The 18,976-nt window shown below is 38.6% G+C and overlaps 2 protein-coding genes across 2 annotated transcripts in view; both read left to right on the top strand.

The window, feature by feature from the left end:
• Positions 1–116: 116 nt before the first annotated feature.
• Positions 117–4,136, top strand: LOC117379074 (G-protein coupled receptor 20). Its single transcript, XM_033975786.2, has 5 exons — positions 117–204; positions 1,463–1,647; positions 2,063–2,319; positions 2,400–2,532; positions 3,549–4,136. The coding sequence occupies exons 1-5, from the start codon at positions 117–119 to the stop codon at positions 4,134–4,136; spliced, it is 1,251 nt and encodes a 416-aa protein (XP_033831677.2).
• A 1,752-nt stretch (positions 4,137–5,888) lies between these two features.
• Positions 5,889–18,976, top strand: part of LOC117378444 (solute carrier family 45 member 4) — a 50,656-nt gene continuing 37,568 nt past the window's right edge. Inside the window, exons 1-2 of the mRNA XM_033975043.2 lie at positions 5,889–6,024; positions 6,868–6,956. The gene's annotated coding sequence lies outside the window, so the exon portion shown is untranslated. The remainder of the gene's footprint in view (positions 6,025–6,867; positions 6,957–18,976) is intronic.

Genomic DNA, 18,976 nt, shown 5'->3' with positions numbered 1-18,976 from the left:
ATGATTAAATACATTTCTTTAAAATACTGAGCCATGGCTATGTATCTAAATCTCTGTATGTACCCTAAAAATGCATGTTTGTTTTTCTGCACCCATAGGCCCCATCGGATACAAGCATGTATCTGAATAGGCCCATCCCAGACTTCCACAGAGTGTGCTCCGCCCCAGAAGACTCCTCATCCTTACTCCAGTTTCATCTGGACAGTCCATAAGAATACAGCGAATGGAAAGGACATGGTTTGTTAATGGTATTTTGGACTAAGAATGACCATGAATACTCTGCTTAGAAAGAAGTAGGCATATTCACCATAAGGTATGTCTCGCTTTTCTATGTTTCAGTGTTTACACATATTGTTGAAAGCTAACACCATTTACACACAACTTTGATATTATATTGTTTTCATGAGTCAATAGTTTGCAGCTCACTCTTTGAAAAAATAAATACATAAAATACTATGTAAAATGTATTGTCTGCAATAGGGTGGCATTATAGTTCTTATTGACTTGTAAGCTTATTTTTTTTTATTTTTCAATAAAACAGCATATTTTTAGCCACGATTTAGTACATGTTTTATCCTTCTGTCAGAGCAGTGGTGATGGAGGGTGGAAAGCAGGATGTGTTAGCAGAGAGTCATCTGTCATTTATAAGGGCATGAAACCAGTGCATCAGTGACATTTTAAGTTGAGCTGTATTAAGAAAAAAAATGTTACCGATATACAATGCAATATAGGCCTACACCATGTAATGTGCACCCGACACAGACTGGAATGTACAAACAAGGAACCGACTTGGTATTTAAGACTGTACGACATTAATAAGAATAAACAAGAAATAAGAAATATGGGGTTTCATCTTATGGGCAGTCTTTTCAAAGACAAGAACGTTTACACTAAGAACACATCTTAACTTAAGTGCTTTAATTTATAGTTGCTAATATAATTGTTGACGGTTAATGGCTATGGCTTGATGAAAAGCATACTGACCTATAAAGGCCTATATATTTTCTACCTCTAAGTATTTTTATTTTATTTTTTTAAGCATAACTTTTTAACTTTTTGCATGCCCTTATTTGTATTTATTCAGTGTGTTTTATGTTGCACTTTATCACCGAAGTAAGTTCCTAGTTTGTGAACTGTGTTCACAGACGATGGCAATAAAAGTTTTCTGATTCTGATATTATGTTTAATTGTACTTAAGGATATAGACAACATCTCAAGATTTAACATCTCCTGTTCCCCCAAACAGTTTGGATCTATTTATAGCTGACTGTATAGACACACATTCAACTCGTCTACCACTTAGAGTGTAAAGACCTCTCCTCCCACAGGATGTGTCAAATATATCAAATTTATGGGACAGTGTCGGGGGGAAGTGCAGTTACCCTGTTCAGATGGTATCTACCTGTTCATTTGAATTCATATTTTTTGCTAATTTCACACATCTTTCTTTTTTTCATTGGAGGCATAACTGTCAATGTAACATCTCCAAAATCAATGGAAAGCTTTGTGAACATCAGCGCCTCTTCTCTTGAACAGTCCAACTGCACTACTTGGGACCAACGTTGGGGGGCGCCATATCTCCACAGATTGGCGCACTTGGATTTGCAGTTGTATCATGACTTCTATGTACTTTGGGTTTCTCTTATGGTAAGAAAAAAAAAAAATACGATTGCAACACATTACACACATGGTAGGCTTCAGTTGTCTTCAGTCTGAACTCAATTTGGATATTTTGCTTTGGAGGAAGCCAAAAGCCGAATTGGGCTTAAGTTAAAGGTGCACTATGTCCCTTTTCTGGTGGGGATTGACACCTGCTTGTCTCCATGGAGATATTATGCTTTGCCCTGAATAATCCACAGTATGACATTAAACGTACCTATCCTTAATTGTTTCCATAATAAGTGTTTTATAGCTAGTTACATAATGCACTTTTAAACCTGAAAGGCAAGATGCTGAATTATCTTTGTTTTGTGTTTGTTAAATGAATAGCTAGCCAAATTATTATTATTATAAGGGTGTATAATTTCCATATGTAAGTTGCTTGTACCCCTCATCTTTGCAGGTGTGTAACAGTGTGATGCTGGTTCTTGGGGTGTCTCTAAACTCTCTGGCGCTGTACATCTTCTGTGGGATGTTTGGTCGCTCCTCAGCCTCTGTGGTGTACACTATAAACCTGGCTGTTGCTGATCTGTTGGTGGCACTGTCTCTGCCTGCTCGTATCGCTCTGTATCACAGCGGAGGCAACTGTTTGGTCTGTTCTTATATCCACACATTCAGCTACTTTGTCAACATGTACTGCAGTATTTTGTTTCTGACCAGGTTGGTTAAAAAATAAATAAATAACTTAAATTAAAACGTAAAACTTGAATTTTCATATAGTTTTTGTTGTACATTTTCAGTATTTGTATAGACCGGTACCTGGCTGTGGTCCATGCGTCAAGTACTCTTCATCGATGGAGGACGGCAGGAACTGCAAGGATTGTAAGCTGCACTGTGTGGCTCATAGCAATTGTGGTCACCTACTCCTTTCAGGTAAAAATTAATACATAGGCCTACTTGGAAATGGTTGCTCCAATCATTTGACTGTTTTGAAGAGCAATAGTAAAACTCTCTGAAAAACAGTTCCTGATATGATGAAATCCCTGTGATGTAACTTAGAAGGGTAAGTGAAAAGGGTCCATTGGGATCATCATGGGTACCCTCTTTACTGCTGTTTACACGGCCAATTACTATCCCTTTTCTTAATTCAGAGCCATCTTCTAAGCTCCTGTGCAGCACCCCAGAGAGATTTGATAGTCTGCTGCATAACTCCTTGTATGCCCAGGTCCTTCAAGAGTTTGAGTGTTGAACGGCTCACAAAGCCTCTGCAGCCACTCTCTACTGGGTAGACCTAGACCTTCCACCCACATTGTTCCGCATCAGCTGCCAGCTTAGAATATTTTAAGCTCTTCTTGTAAGCAACCAATACATAGGCTGGCTGGAGAAGGACATTCTCCAGGGTCCTTTCCATACCGCTGTTGGAGGTTAGTTGGGGATGGCAGAACGAAAGAGCATGGACTATGCTTTTCAGGCTACTGTACTATACATGGAGCATAAATGACAAATCAGATTATATCCAACAAATTTTTTTTTTTTTGCCAATTATGCATACATTATCTAACTTTTCTGTTGGTGGGTTCTGCCATCTGTTTGCCTTCATGGAGATGTAATTGCTTTATCTAGAATATGTATGACATTAAACCTGCATTTTTTTCATTCTTGAAAATGTTCTACCTCATAAAACATTACACTACACATAATTATTACACTAAGAGGGTTGCCTCTCTATAGAGCTGACCTGTACCATGACCTGGTGGTGTCACCTGCTTGTCTCCATCGAAACATAAATGTTTAATACCATACCATGGAACATTATATTATTATATCACCATGGAGGTAATCAGGCAGTGGACCCTCCACCAAAAAAGTTACACGTTCTTTCATTTTATTTTGTCCTAATAGTGAATTGGTGTCACTGTACTTAACCTTCATTTTATTTGCTTGTCCAGACATCAGCTCTTGGGTCCAGCTCCTCTTGTGTACTACTCCCAGCCCTATTCTACCTCACTGTTTTGGAGTTCTTGCTCCCCCTGCTGGCCGTGGTCGGATTTACTCTGCGTGTCGCCTGCTTCCTGTCATCCCGGCACAGACATATGTCTCAGAAGAGTCGAGCCAGAAGAACACGTGCTATTGGACTTCTGGCTACTGTCCTGGTGGTCTTCACAATCTGTTTCACACCTTTCCACATCCGTCAGATACTGGTCTACTTTCGGGTTCAGGTGGGAGAAGAGTCACCTGAACATGGAGTGAGGCATATTTTGGCCTATCACATCACAGTCACTCTGAGCAGTCTAAACAGCTGCTTGGATCCCGTAGTGTACTGCTTTGTGACAGACAGCTTTAAAAGGGTGTGGAGGGTGCGGTGCGGAGGGGGCGGGGCTATGTACGGAGAGGCGGGACAAACAAGTGGAGGAGAGCCTGACAGAATTTCAGTGAAAAAATGCTCAGGTACTGCACTAGCCATAGCACATAGTGTGGCCACGATCACACTGACGGGCCGGCCACTGTCTGCTGACAATATAGATCACAGTGCCTAAGCAACGAAATACAAGCAGACACTGGCCTGAGGTTGAAAATGTTATGAAGCCCTGATTTAAATAACCTAAAACACAGATCTCATCCTTGGTTTTGGACAGCACAAGTGAACACCAGCACCAATACATGCACTGTGCCCCTTTAAAGGACTACAGACAATGTCAAGTTTTGACAAAATGGAAACAGTACAAATAAGTAATGATAAGTAAATAATATAGCAAATAATAACAGCAACAACAACAACATTATTTTGGACTTTTGGTGAGACTTGTATCAGAAAATTATCTTAGTCTACCAAAGTTTTAATGATATGTTGTTATAATATAAACACTTCTGCATCAATGTTTGATCCTTTGTATCTTAGAATATGAATCTGTATATTTTATACATTTTATCTGTATAAAACCATGTTTTGCCAAACCCTGAAAGCGGGATAAGCTTTCTGTAAGGGCTTATTTAATAGAGTGTGTATTCGGTCCACTAGAGGTCAGTGTGTTCATCATAGTAATGGCTGCATGTTGTGAAGTGTCAGGTGCAACAGACCAAAATATTTGTACAAAGGTGTAGGACTTTCTCACATATTCAAACTTCAAAAACAAAGTGTTTCAGAAGCTTTGCCCCTGTCTGAGTGACCTCTGACTGTAGCCAAAGGCAACAATATCAAGCAGGTGCTGTTTTTTCTTTATGACACCTTTCACAGTATTCCTTTCTTCTTAACACAAAGAAGACACATGAGAAAGCCGTGTGTAATGTTTTGTAATGTGCTTTTTTTGTTACATAAATCCATAAGCAACCATTATAATCCCATGGCATGCAGGTTCATATAGCTGCAACCTGCAGGCTAAGATAAGTTGTTTTCAGCCTCCCCTGGAGTTTTTAAGCACTTTTTGTTAATCTACAATTATTAACTTTTAGAGGAAGTGTGTGCTGGATTCTAACTGAAAACTGTCAAAATGTATAATCGTGCTTGCATTGAAACTAAGATTATGGATTATGAAACAATAACACTTTTGTAGGTATGTCAATGCAAACTGTTGGAGCCAGGCAGTCTTTGTGTTTTATATTATGCATGCATAGTGTTGGAAGCTGTTTGCCATGGCATAATTATTTTCAGTTTTGTTTTGTTTTGTTTTATCTTATCAATACAGACAGTACAATACAATAATCCTGTATGCCACACTCTGTTTTGAGTCTCTTGTCCATAGCTTTAAGTGGCACATACCCATTTCTTTCATGAAATAAATGCCAACGTGTTTTTTCACCAAAGCAACATTGTTATTCTCTGTTCACTAGCACTTAGGGTGTTAACCACATCACCTGTGTTTAGTCTGTTTGAAGCTTGTCTGCTCCACCCACTGGGTGATTGCCAAAGAGCTTCTAAAGCTATCTGGCAGGTCTTCTGCTGTACAGGCAGACAAACAAACATATTCGTAAAGCCAAATGGTAATAATTTATTTAATTGTTCTGATTAAGTTTGGTAGGACAATACAGCTGTTTTTGAGTCTGCTGCATAATTCATAATTGCTTGTTTATGCAGACTACTACATAAAGAGTTATTACAAAATGCGCAATACACAATTACAAATAACTGGGCTGTATAATTAACAATACTCAAACAAAACAAAATAGCTAACTGAAAGGAAAGGAGCAGCCGTGCGTCAAACTAAACCACGCCCACATTTGCAAATGAAGCGTGACGTTGACGGAAGTGGGCGATTCATTTTTTTTCTTTTTTTCTCCCGACATCTATTTTTTTAAAGGCGTATTTAAAGCGCTGGTTTCAGATGCGGGAGCAGCTACAGACAACCTATGCAACAAAAGCCGAGCCGCTGTCCGGACCTGAGCGGACACGAAAACAAACGAAGACTGGGGCTGACACGACGCGGCGAGGTGAGCCTTTAAACCCCGGGACGACACGGGCAGCAGCGGGGTTATGTCAGTGGTCTGGGCGCTATTGGTCGTCTCTAGGCGGAACAGCATCTCAGGTTGCTGCTGCAGAGGGGGACGGAGGTGGAGAGGAGGAGCGGGGGTCGGCGTTTATGGTACTTTCAACAACGGGCTGTGTCAAAAACAAAAAGAGACTGATTCAGCTCCAAGATGCAGACAACCTCGAACTGCTCGCATCGCCTAATTAGCTTAAATTCTAATTATGAAGTGGCTATAATTAGCATAGTTGGCTAAAAGTGCAGCAAAAGCATAAACATTAGCTTTTAAAGGTGCGTTTATGTGTCAGTGTATTTTGGATTGGGTAAAGCCTGTTTTCTTCATTAATGCGCGTGTAATAAAACAGGAACAGAATAATCTCCTGTACCAAAACAGTGGTTCATAAAGTAAATAAAGGCAACATAAACAGCATTACTTTTATTTGTTTGGTTTTTAAAATTTTTTTTAGTATAGACTTAGATTGGCATGTCCACTGTTGGGAGAAGTACATCTGATACTTGCTGCAAGATCAGCAAGTATCACTATCAGATCTTACTTTTATTGCAGTAGTGCTTAGTAATGCATTTGTTTAAATAATTGTATCTACAATTATAGCTGCTTTTGATGAGGTCTACTACTGCAGATGTGTTGGTGAAGGCATACAATGTGATTTATTTTTGTTTTCCCACCATGATGAAAGAAGCGCATGTGCACATTTACTCTATTGATTTCATGTCTACTGTATCCTGACTTATGCCCTACTGTACATGTGTTAGTTTGATTTGCTAACTCTTTATTGTATCGGTCCAGGTGCAACTTCAGGACCAGTGACAGAGATTGTAGCTTGGACCAAAACTGCAACGTCTCAACGACATTTATGAATCTTTTAAGGCCTTTTGGTGAGTAAAAAATGCACTCTGTGACTTTTTTTGCCAAGGTTCCAAAGAAAACCATTACAAGAGGTTTAAATGGCCTGCAAATTGGCTTTCTCTATTTGTAGAAAACCGAAAAACACATTACTTAACTCTCCACATGGCTGCTGCAATGCCATCTAATTGTTTGAGTCAGCCTTTAAGGATCTGCAGCAATGCTTAAAATCACAACTGCGCTTAACTGCCATTCCTCCTAAAAATCCTCCTTACCTCATTGTTTAGTCTTGGCATTTTCAGACAAAACAAACAAAGTTACACCTGCAGAAATAATTAACAGTTCTCAATACACTAGTGCAAACATTGTCTAAACTAGTTTAAAACCCACAAACCAAGACAAATCATAGACCACACCAGAATCTGCCCAGGAATACCCTAGGAGTAATGTCGTGATCTCATCAAAGGGTAAAGCCTGTCTAAAGGTTTTGTCTAAATGACATTTTAAACCAGTTTGCCTAGTTAGGATTAACCAGCCTTTTTTCACCTTTTTGTTTCATGTAAGATAAACTGAAAGTGCACGACTTCCTCATGTTGAATAAGTAGCTGACTGTCAAATGATGCTGACTAAGCAGAGAGATTTACTGACACACTTGAAAGCAGCACGGCAGACAAAGACAGTCACATGCACGCTTCATATAGAGACGTTAGGGAAACAGATATATCCTTACATACCAACAATGAAAGCTGACATTTGACACTGCAGCAGCTTGCCTTGATAATGACTGCTTTTAAAATACTTGCAAAGCTCTTGGATTCAGCTCGTGTTTGGCACAATTTTGTTGTTGTTATTGTTCATATTACTACATTATTATAACGTATAACAGTAAATATTAATTGTAATTTTTCAAACTTCATTTTAAAGCCACAGTATGTAAGCCAAAAAATAGACGATAATAAAAGCATTTTTTTCTTTTTTGCACTGAAACTTGAATCCTTATTGTCAGCAGGATTGCATCTTCACAAACCTGACTTGTCACTGTTGTTACTTTGGCTAAAATCTTCCACAGTATGCCATAAAATTATCTATATCCATGTTATGATATCAGTGCTCTGAACTATGGCTTTAACTTTCTATTTCCATGGAATCGTGCAAATGAAAGTTCCAGAAAGTTGCATACTGCACCTTTTAAGGATTTCCTGTGTCCAGTTCTTAATATTATGTTATAAGAAATAATCAACACTTTTCTTATAGTCTTGCACAATTCAAGCCTGTGTATTGTGTGTACATTAGAAACAGCATCTATGTTAAACTTTTACCAGCAACAACAACAGGTACTCTTGGTTGCTTTGTCACAGTTTTGTAATAATCATAAAGGTATAACATGAACACACCATCACATCCCTTGACCTGTAGCCCCTTAGACCATCCCCATGCTGTTCCCAGGCTCATATTGAACTTGGCATGTTCTTACTCTGTTGTTGAATTCTGGGACGTGAGCCAACACTGGTGGAGAGTGGTGCAACCTATATGTTTGTTTAGCGGTTTCTTCATGGGCTGGAGAAGCTTGAGAGTCTCTATGTGAGCTGCTGTACGCTTTGCAAAACAAAATTCCCCTCTATATCCTTTGTTACATCCAAAACACAACACATTATAAGGTAATCCTACCATGCATCTTAGTTGCTTTCTTGGCATCTTTGTTTAGCACTTTCAACAGTGTATTCAACAGACGTACCATACGCTTTCTGGTCTTGAATTTGCAAAAGTTTACTTCCTACAAAATCTGATGTTTTTGTGTCTGAACAAGCAGTCTTTATATTTATCTAGAGAGCACAAGCATCTTTCTATTTGTCTTTTTAGTTGTTGCATCATTGCAGTGAATAGCCCCTCTTAACTTTTATAGAATCCGTCATGCACAGACCTCTTGCAGCTACAAATGAAGTTGTGTTTAACCTCATTTTTTTTTTCTTTTTTTTTAATCCACCGTAAAATTTTGAAATGTGATCTACTACAGTATGATATGAGTAGTTTGAAGCTGAAATTAGGGCAAAAAGCATGGTGCAAGAGGTGAAGCCAAGAATTTTACATACATTTATTGAAAAAATACAAGTTTTTGACTTAAGAATCATTATTTTTACGGTTCACAATTATTGATCCCATGGCCAATCAACAAATCCATATTTACTTCCATTCCCAATTACTAATGGATCACCAATCTTCTAGAAAGTGAGTGACTAGCTTTACAAGATCAAACTTTCTGAATGAAAAAGTCATGTAAATGGATAATCAACAGCCAGATAAAAAGCACTTCATATTTTGGTTTCATGTTTTGGAGTATAGATTGAACTGTGATTAAAATTTGAAACTTAAATAGCTGTAATTCTTATCTATTATTTATTATAATTATATTGCAGTTTGAATAATTGCAATCACTGATTAATGCATTGTCAACAATATAGTGTGTTTTTCGCCACTGCTTCTTTGTTTTTTTGTTCATCTTTGCTTCACATGGTAGTTTTTCTTTCAGCCAATCCGGGTTTGTCCGGTTTTGTTCAATAGCTGGTTCAAAACAATAATGTACTCTGACAGTGCAATGGTAATTAACAAGGGTTTTCCAAAACACAATTAAATGCCTATGTCAAAACCATAAAGGAGGAAGTGTGAACCACAAAAACATCACATGACCTAAACCTACAGAGCATGACTGGTCACAAAGCTTTATAAAATACATGATAATGCCACTAAGTCAAAGAGCACTAAAATTACAGTTTTGTTAAAAATGGTGTATGTGTGTATGTGTATTTGTGTAGAATGTGATTGTAGGTTATGGATGAAAACATGGTCTTTGGTAGCATAATATTTCGACCTGGCAACCATACAGTGCTCTTGCTAAAGTGGAACAATGTTTTATTCACACTTTACTTTCCCAGCAGAGATAAGTCTGCTGATAATATGTATCAGCATTGAGCTTGCAACATGTTTTGAATGAAAATAAACTTAACCTCGATTGCTCCATCCATTCAATTTGCCAGTGTTTTTCCTGTTGTTTAATGAAGTGCAAAGGTCAGTGGTCCTTACTGTCAGCAGGAAGCCGTCAGACTGTGTTAGGTTCAAGCCTCGAGCTGCTAAAGTGAGCTGGCATCTGACCTAGGCCTTTTCCACGATTGTTTTTGGAGGTGTGAACTTCCTTAAATAGATAGCTTTTCATATACAGATGTGGAAAGAAATGGGATATTGTTCTTTGACGTATTTTTGTTATGCAGTGGTGTACTGATGACAGGATATTCACATTTTGTTGGGTTAGTGATGCCCGTTAGCCAGAAGGTTATAATTTTATTGCGTAATGTGTGTAGTGTCACAATACTAAATATGAAACTTGATTTTGATACTCCACAAAAGGCTTGGTACTTGATACAGATTTTCATATCACAATAAAAATAACCCTCTTTTTACAGTAGAACCAAAATTACCATGTGGTCATGAGTTCTGCTATTGTGCAAGACTATTCAGGAAAGATCTTTTTAGTTGATTTTTTTTTCCCCCTTACTAATTCTTGTATCAATATTTTTCTGCGGATGTATTTTTTCTCAAACCTAATGAGTTTAATTGTTGATGCGGTGGGACTAGAGGGCGTAAAAGCCAGAACAAACTTGTCCTGGTCACACTTTGTAGCATTTAAGAACATGACTGATTTTAATGGTTTTTCAGAGAGCTGTGTCCTTCTTCTGGTTGGAATCATTCTGCAGTCATTTTATCCCAAAGACATCTGCCGTAAATCAAGTCCAATCTCTCACTCTGAAGATGTTGTTTTGGTTCGATTCCAGTCTGCAGTCTCATCCTACTGAGTCATCCTGGGCACAAAGGTCTGGAGATTGACTTTTGTCCCGCCTCCAAATTAAATTAGCAAATCACTGACTCTGAGCCAGGAGTGATTGGCAGAATGTCAGATTATGCTTGAGTGGCGTAATGCCTTTGGGGTAAAATAAACTGGAGCTTCCTGACACACTTACCTAAGTCAAAGTTGGGTGAGTTTGAGCTGGTCTGGGCTGGATCTATAGCTGCACTCATTCTGAACCCCTCTTCCAAAATCTGTACTGATTATGGTAGAGCCGATTCAATTTGTCGACAGAATCGTCAACGTCGACTAGGAAAATATGCCGACACAGAGCGCGCCGATGCGTCGCCTTCAGAGCAGAGTCTTAATGTGGCAGATATAACAGATACAGGCTCTGAACATCAGCACTGTTTTTCCACACAAAGCACAGCAGTGTACATGCAAAAGACACAAAGACACACACACACCATTCTCAGAGGCACACACAGAACACTGTCACAGAGTTTTCAGATCAGGAGTAAAGTTAACAGTGTGACTTAATATAAAGTGAAACGGGAAAGGGCTCCTCATGTTGTAAGAGTGAGACAGACTTCCCAGCACTGTGTGTCCTGCACTGTCTCCACTATATGCTGTCTGCTCTGTCTGCTCTCACGTTCCAAAACTTTGTCCAAACTTAAATTGTCCTTCAGGGAGACTCTATTTCTCAGTGGAGCTACACATGCAGGTGCTGTTAACATGCACACACGCCCACCGCAGACTGTAGTCTACAGGCACACAGCACCGAGGACTGTACAGGCAACGTCGACTATACATGTGATTAGTTTTGTTAGATTAATCAATAAGAAAATAAAGGTTAGTTGCAGCCATTATTGTGTAGAAAAGATCATTAACGTCCAACATTATAGTCCAGTATATTTGACCCATCCAACAACCAAAGCTGCTATGTTTAACTTTGGGATCCCCAGGTTAACCCAATCAAAACATTTTGTGATTGCCAGTATTGTAGAAATAAGAGTATGTTATCTTTCAAATACCTCTTTTTATCTTAACTATATAAAAGTTTATCATGTAAGTATGCATTGTATCTAAAGGGGTTTTCCATATTTTATTAAGAGGAAAGAACATGACAACATTGGCTGTAATGTCATTAAAGGCTAAGAATAAGGTCTTATAGTAGATTTTGTGTGTGTTTCACCTTGAGCTGATTTGTCCCATATATACAAATACAGAACAAACCATGAGTGTATAAAGATAAAACATGTTTGAAGCCGTATGTGAAATATTTGAAGACTTTTGTTTACAACACTTAAAAAGTAATCTGTCATGAAACACACCTCCCACATTCTTTTCTTTGGTCTGTCTGGTTTTGGGTTTTGTTATTGTTTCACAATGCTGACATTTAATACTTGATTTCTATACTCGATACTCAATATTGACACAATATTGATTTAAGGAAATATCTAAATTTTCCCAATAGAGGCTATACATTTATTTCATTTTTCGGCCATATCTATACTTGGTCATATCAAGTTTTAGTAGACCTATCAAATGGTACGAGGATATATCTTGTTTGGGGGTTTTTTCTTCTTTTTTTTACTCTAGTGACACAACAATCAACCTGTCATCAGAATACAAAAGACATGACTAGACTTTTTTTTTTTAAATAAATCATTGTAATAATAACTCATCATCATGTTCACCAAATCAGTCTATTAATGTGGTCAAAGGTCAATTTTCCATCCATCAAATGTTAGCATGAAAGCTGCATAGTCAGAGTAGTCATGTTTACATGTTTCTAGTAGGTTGCATATTTCCTGAATGTCACTGTACATTTGAGGCCCCTATGTTTAAAGTTAGTTTATGTTTTGGCATGTCGGTACAGAGAACTATAGTACTTATGGACATGTTTTATAAAGGTTATGTTTAAAAAACCCATCTCCTTTATTATAGAGCAAAAGAATACTTGTATATCTGTAATAGTGACCTCATGCTCTGTTTTCTTACAGTACAAATTAGCATCTATTTGCACTTGCTTTGCTTACGGGTCTGGTAGAGTTGTTCTTACAGTGACCAAATGTGCTTGCATAGGGCTAGTCCACGGCTGGGGTTGTCAGTTGGCTTTATCAGTGTCTTGCATGTGTCAGTTTGGGGAGCAGTAAAATGTATGTGTGTTTTTGTGTGTCAGTGGAATATTCCATCAGATGAGTGGGTGGAGACCAAACTTAATGTCTGCTGCAGCCTTGGACAGGTCTGTGCAAGCTGCTGTGGTAATGGCTCTCTGTCAGGGCCAAAGTAGTTGTTAAATATAAAGGGTACCAGCTTTTATAGACACATAACATGAGTAATGATGGATTTATTCAAGAATCAAGCCAAACATATGTTCAACTTTTCAGGACAGAGACAATATGTAGAGGAATTTAATTACGCCAATCATTGTTTGGTTAACTGAGAACAATGCAAATCAGTCAATATTGTAACTGACATGGTAAATTAAAAATACATATTGGATGTTGTATGTAGGCTTACACGTTTGATCAAATTCTGTGATGAAATTATAGGTGATGTGTTTCAGCTTTCTTTTATGGGTGACATTTTAAGGACTAATAAAAAAAAATGTTTTGAATTACTAATTGTTATAGCAACGTAGCTCATTTATTATCACCATAAAATCCATGGATAAGATTGAAAATCCATGGATAAGCTAGGCTAGGCTAATTGGGTCTGAGCTAACACTGTTTGTCAGCTTGGTTGATTTTCTTTAATTATTATTCTGACAAACAACACAGTTTTTTAATTCAGTAAAAAATCAGATGCTTTCATTTGATTTTGCAAATTGAATGTTTTGTTCACACTGCCTATTGCTATTGTAGTTACATAGCATACATTTTTAGAGCTTACATCAAAAGTTTTTAAAGTGGAAGAACCTAAACAACAAGATAGACCATTGTTTTCCTTCTTTGTGGTCACACTGACTTTAGGGAGAAAACAGACTTAAGTGTCCCTCCTAAATGGGACAGGCCTCTTGTGTGCAGAGGCAGGGTGTGTACGTGCGTCGTGTTGGTGGGGTACGGAGGGGGCGGAGGACGACTGTTGGCTTGTGGTTATGTGGTCAGAAGACACACACCGTAACTAAACTCCAGTGTAGAAGTAGGCCAAGCAACTGTCGGCAGCTTGTCAAAACTGCCGTCTATTTGGCGGGCTAATGTTTGGACCAGCTGATGAATAACAGCATTACATTTGATATTAGCAGATATCAAGGACAATATTAGAAACAGATAAGGCAGGTCTAGACATTTGTTTTGGTGATGTATAAACAACAGTGATACATGCAGTTTGTTTATGATCCAGTATAACATAAAAATAAATAAATAAATCTTGTGAGTGGGCACCCTGTTACCAGTGTTTTGGGGACACAGAATTTTACCCATTTAGGGTAACTGCCCTGTACTCTTCAGGGACCAAAAGGCAAATAAATCATTCAATATTGGTCAAAGTAATGTCCATTACAGGTAAAAACTCATGAGACTGAAACTTGTGAAGCTGCCATTAATATCTTTGTACTGTATGTGGGGCACTAGCTAACTACCTAACCCACGGGCACACTAAACTAAATATAAACACTAGACTAGGATATTTTTAGCAGATAAGCTAACTGCCTCAACACAGCAGGATGCTGTATTCAATATTTCTGGTTTATTTTTAGTTGTAATAGTTTCAGTACAGGATTCGATTACTTATATTATATCTGATGCAGAACAATTGTAGTGGTAATCAGGTTTATGACATCTAATTACTGTAAATAACACCATTAAACTAATTACCATGCAGCACATCTGTTACCATTTAATGGCACATGCAACTTGTTCTGCTAATTGACAAATATTGAAGTCTGAATTGACACCATTTTACTTCTGTATATGCTTTCATCCCAGCTGAAGATAAAGGTTAATGAGATGGCATTTCATAGGGAGCGGATGCTGCAGTCGTTGAGGTGGGGGGTTTTGATTGAAGGTTGATTCAGCCTCACAGGGGAGTCTAGGTAGGGGGTTTATTGAAACATTCATAAATACTATAGAGTGCAGTGAACAGCAGGTACATTGCATCACATCCGCGAGCAGCCGGTGGTGTGATATAAGCCCCCTGTTATGAGTAAGGGATTTGTCATTGACGCGAGTGCACGTTGATTCACATGTGCCCGCCCCCCACTCAGACATACAAGCACTGCACGCTCAGCATTGCCGCAGCACTGCACCACAATAACACAGGCCACCCCCTCTGCATCCCAAAGACCACCGCTACTTATCCCACCATCTGCCTAACTACAAGACAGAGAATATGCTTTCCTGGGAATTTTAGGAAAGGAGAGGTACATAATGTGTGTTAGGAGCTGCAATGGCTAACTCAAAACACTGAAAGTTATGTCTTAAAGCTTGACCTGTGCATCCTTAGTCCCAAGCCTGGATACATAAAAACAGTTTGTGTCAAAATTAAAGTGCAGCCCCCCCATACTTACGGTCGGACACATTTCGGGGAAGTACCTGTCCCTCGTAGTGTTGAACTCTAGATGTGAATCAATCTGAAAGTTGTTTGTCTGCATGTGTGAACCCTGCAATTAGCTGTGTTTGAATGTAGTGAAAGGATAAGCAGCAGTGGAATAACAACATGTCCTTACCTTCCAAATATTTTTTTTTTCCTGCATAATAAACACTAGAAACAGCCTGATAGCGTGTATAGCCTTAATTTAATGTGGTGTTCACAAATTACATAATGACCCCCCCTTTTGCCTGTGATTTGAGCCCATCTGTTTAACCTAAGGGATCCTCTTCTGGGTGATTGACCCTTATTCAGAGCTCAAGCTAACTACACTGGCACTATCAGCCCCTTTTAAACTCATCTCTGCTCAAACAAAAACATTTCTTTCCCTGAACGTCCTCCCTTTCTCCCACTGTCCCCTTCCCACCGCTCCCACACAAACACAAACATGCATAGGGCCTCGTTAGTATCCAAAACCCGATCCCAAAGTCATCACCCCTGTAACTTATATCCTAGTCTATATGGGTCAGTGCATGTTGTGAGTGTCCCTTCCACTGTCACGTGGCGATCCACTGCCACCTAAAACAATGCCATTTAATATAGTTTGAGATGGTGACAATAGGATATTGGCAAGTAGTTTGTAGAGTGTTTGTCCACTGGTCCGAAGGTTGGCGGTTCAAGTCTCGCTCTCGACATAAACATCATTGGTTGAGCTGTCACATCCACTGACCCACAGGTTGGTGGTGCAGTTCTAGCTCCCACAGATGAATGCTGTCATTGTGTTCTTGGGCAAGGCACTTAGCCCACCTCGCCCCCAATGTCTGTGTACACTGGTGTATGAATGTGTGGGCGAATAGGTGAATGGTTCCTTGATGTAAAGCACTTTTTAGTGCCTTGAAGGTGGAAAAGTGCTACATAAAAATGTGATCATGACCATTTAAGTGCTTAACTCTGTTGTGTTAAGCATCACAATTTAACAATAATGTGACAACATAAATCTTTTATAAGGTTAATTTCTTTTGTGCTTTGTCTCTGAACAAATAAATACATTCAAATTCAAAATAACATAATACTACTTGAACATGGCAAACAACAACAACACCGTGTTTTTCTATTGCCTTTAAGAGGTAAATAAAGTCCTCTGCTTCTTCTGAAAGGCCACATTTCATTGCGATGCTGTCATTGCTGTCACTCACTCAGAGCCTTAAGAAACTATGCAATTGCAGAAGTCGGTGTGTTTGAGCAGACAGTTGCAGACAGTTTAATTGAAAAATAGTGAATGATGACCATCTTGGCATGAGTGAAAAAACAACAACATTTCAACAAAAATAATATTTTCTGATAATAAATGTCTTGACACTTGAAATTGACCGACCCTTAAAAGTTGCATTCCTCTTCTTGGAAAGTTGTGTTACTCAAAAACAACTTCTTTGAAAGCTGTTAAAGCATTGCTGTTCTTAAACCTAGCTCATCTACAATTTATTTAGTTTGTCGTTTAGTTTGTTTACATTTTGACCTTGTGCGTGACTGCTACCATTCAAACCTCAGGAAAGTGGATGCAGCCTGCCCTGGTTCTCCACTGTCCCATGCAGGTAATCTCTTGACCAGGAATAAACGCCCACCAAAATAGAGCGGTCTACTTATGTGTGTATCTGTGAGATACAGAAGACACATGCATCTTAACTTGTCCTCGACCTTGAACTTTGCAGGAGTCTTCTTTCAAGCTTAGTCTTGGTCTCAGTCTTCAGTCCATACTTTTTCCATCTACTGCGTCCAAGTCCCAAGGAGGTCTCAATATTTACAGTCAAGTAGTCACAGGTAGGATGTATTATAGGAAATGTACAAAAATAGTCCTCACTCAAAGTCCGAACTAGGACAAAATCAGTTACGTGGGACAGTTTAAGCATGGGAACAACACTATAGTAGGGCTACTGTGTTTGAACATTGCTGAAGGAGGGAAACATTTGGTTAAACTACAACCAAATGGTCACTCAAAAATACACTTAAGAAGAGATGTACTCAGCTCAGAAAAATATTTGACCTGTCTTAAAATTTAGTAGACCTAGATAAATCATTGGAATCTTTTAGTTATGAAGGTAATTATAAACCCATATCCCAACTCCATGTATACAACTAGAGCTAAGACCCAGCAGGCACCTACATGATCTAATGTACCCTAAATCCAGGTCTAACATACTTCACGAGTTACTAATACCACATTTGGACACCTCCAGGACTTGCTAACCCCAGATCTTAGGTCCTGTCCTTATCTTTCCTCTGCTCCCCATGTCTCCTCACATGAGCCCGCTCGTGTTTATGTCACTCCAATAACTGGAAGTGTAACTCTATAGGCTCTGTAGGTCAGGTTACACACAAACATCAGGCACAATGGGGCAGTTGACAATGTGGACTACAACCGTACAAAATCAGATAGCATTCACTCAACTTTCAGGGTTGTGTCTGGGATTCTGGGTTGACAATTAATGGCAGATGCAAGTGTGATAAAAAAAAAAAAAAGATTACTATTTGTTCATAACACGAAAGTATTTAAAGGTGCTGCACTTGATTTTTCAAAACAGAAGCAGTTTATTTTAATGGTTTGCGGTGATCCAGTTATTCCTTACTTTCCTAACACATTCCTAGCATAACTTTCAGATGCCAGGGCAAAGTTTTGATAATAACAACTAGTATGCTAACAGTACATACAAAAAAAGGTTGCAGATGACACTCAGCGGAGCTCATTTTGACCAAGAGCTGCTTTTACAATATATCTAGGGCAAAACACATGGGGAAAAATCCAGTACAGTACTTTAACATCCAAAAGCATATATTGTTGTCTCTAAACCTACAAAACTATCTCCACCCTGCTCGTGGAGATAATGTCATCATGTAACCACATCTTGTAAAACCCATGTTTGCTTATGTCAGTTTGGGGCTGTTTTGGGTCAGAAATACATGCAGTGGTTTGTGGCTGGGCTGTAATCAAAAGCTAATTAGACCCTAGTAATTTTGTGTGTGTGTGTGTGTGCACTTTAAGGGGGGCTGTGTTATGTAATCTACTGCAGTGTGAGCTGACAAAAGGAGGGGGAGCTTGGCTGCTGGCCCAGATCAAATATTCATGACCATCTTGTGCGCTTCCTGAATATTAATAGACATGAGAGAAGAATCAAAATAGAAATATATATTTCCCATTTGCTGGTTTGTTTTTCTTCAGTGTATGTGCAATAATTCATATTCATATTTACTTAGGGATTTTTGGACTACCTGAATATGAAAGTTTTAGAACATATGGTTAAATGTTTTAGTTGAGCTTTGAGTATCAGATAATGGTGAAATGACTGTAAATATGACTTTATAATGCCCTTATTTGGAAGTTTACAACAAGATTTTTCCCATCTCCAAAACAACATTCACAATAGGTATATATGTATTTATCTCTATAATCAGTATCTGCATATTTTAACTGCAGTACTCCTTTCACCTCTTAATTAAAGCCAGCAATGTGTTTTAAAGCTTTAATTGAAAAATAGCGCAAATGCTGACGATTTCCTGCATTCCTGTTCTTAATGTAATCCCGGTTCATCTTTCCTGTTATGTTTGTTTACATTTTGACCATGTTTCTGACTGCGACCATTCAAACCTAAGCCTGCCCTGGTTTTCCACTGTCCCATGCAGGTAATCTCT

The sequence above is a fragment of the Periophthalmus magnuspinnatus genome, chromosome 11 (genome assembly GCF_009829125.3).
Source record: "Periophthalmus magnuspinnatus isolate fPerMag1 chromosome 11, fPerMag1.2.pri, whole genome shotgun sequence".
NCBI lineage: Eukaryota > Metazoa > Chordata > Actinopteri > Gobiiformes > Gobiidae > Periophthalmus > Periophthalmus magnuspinnatus.
The sequence above is the reverse complement of the archived record's forward strand: the minus strand, read 5'-3'. Positions and strand labels throughout refer to the sequence as shown.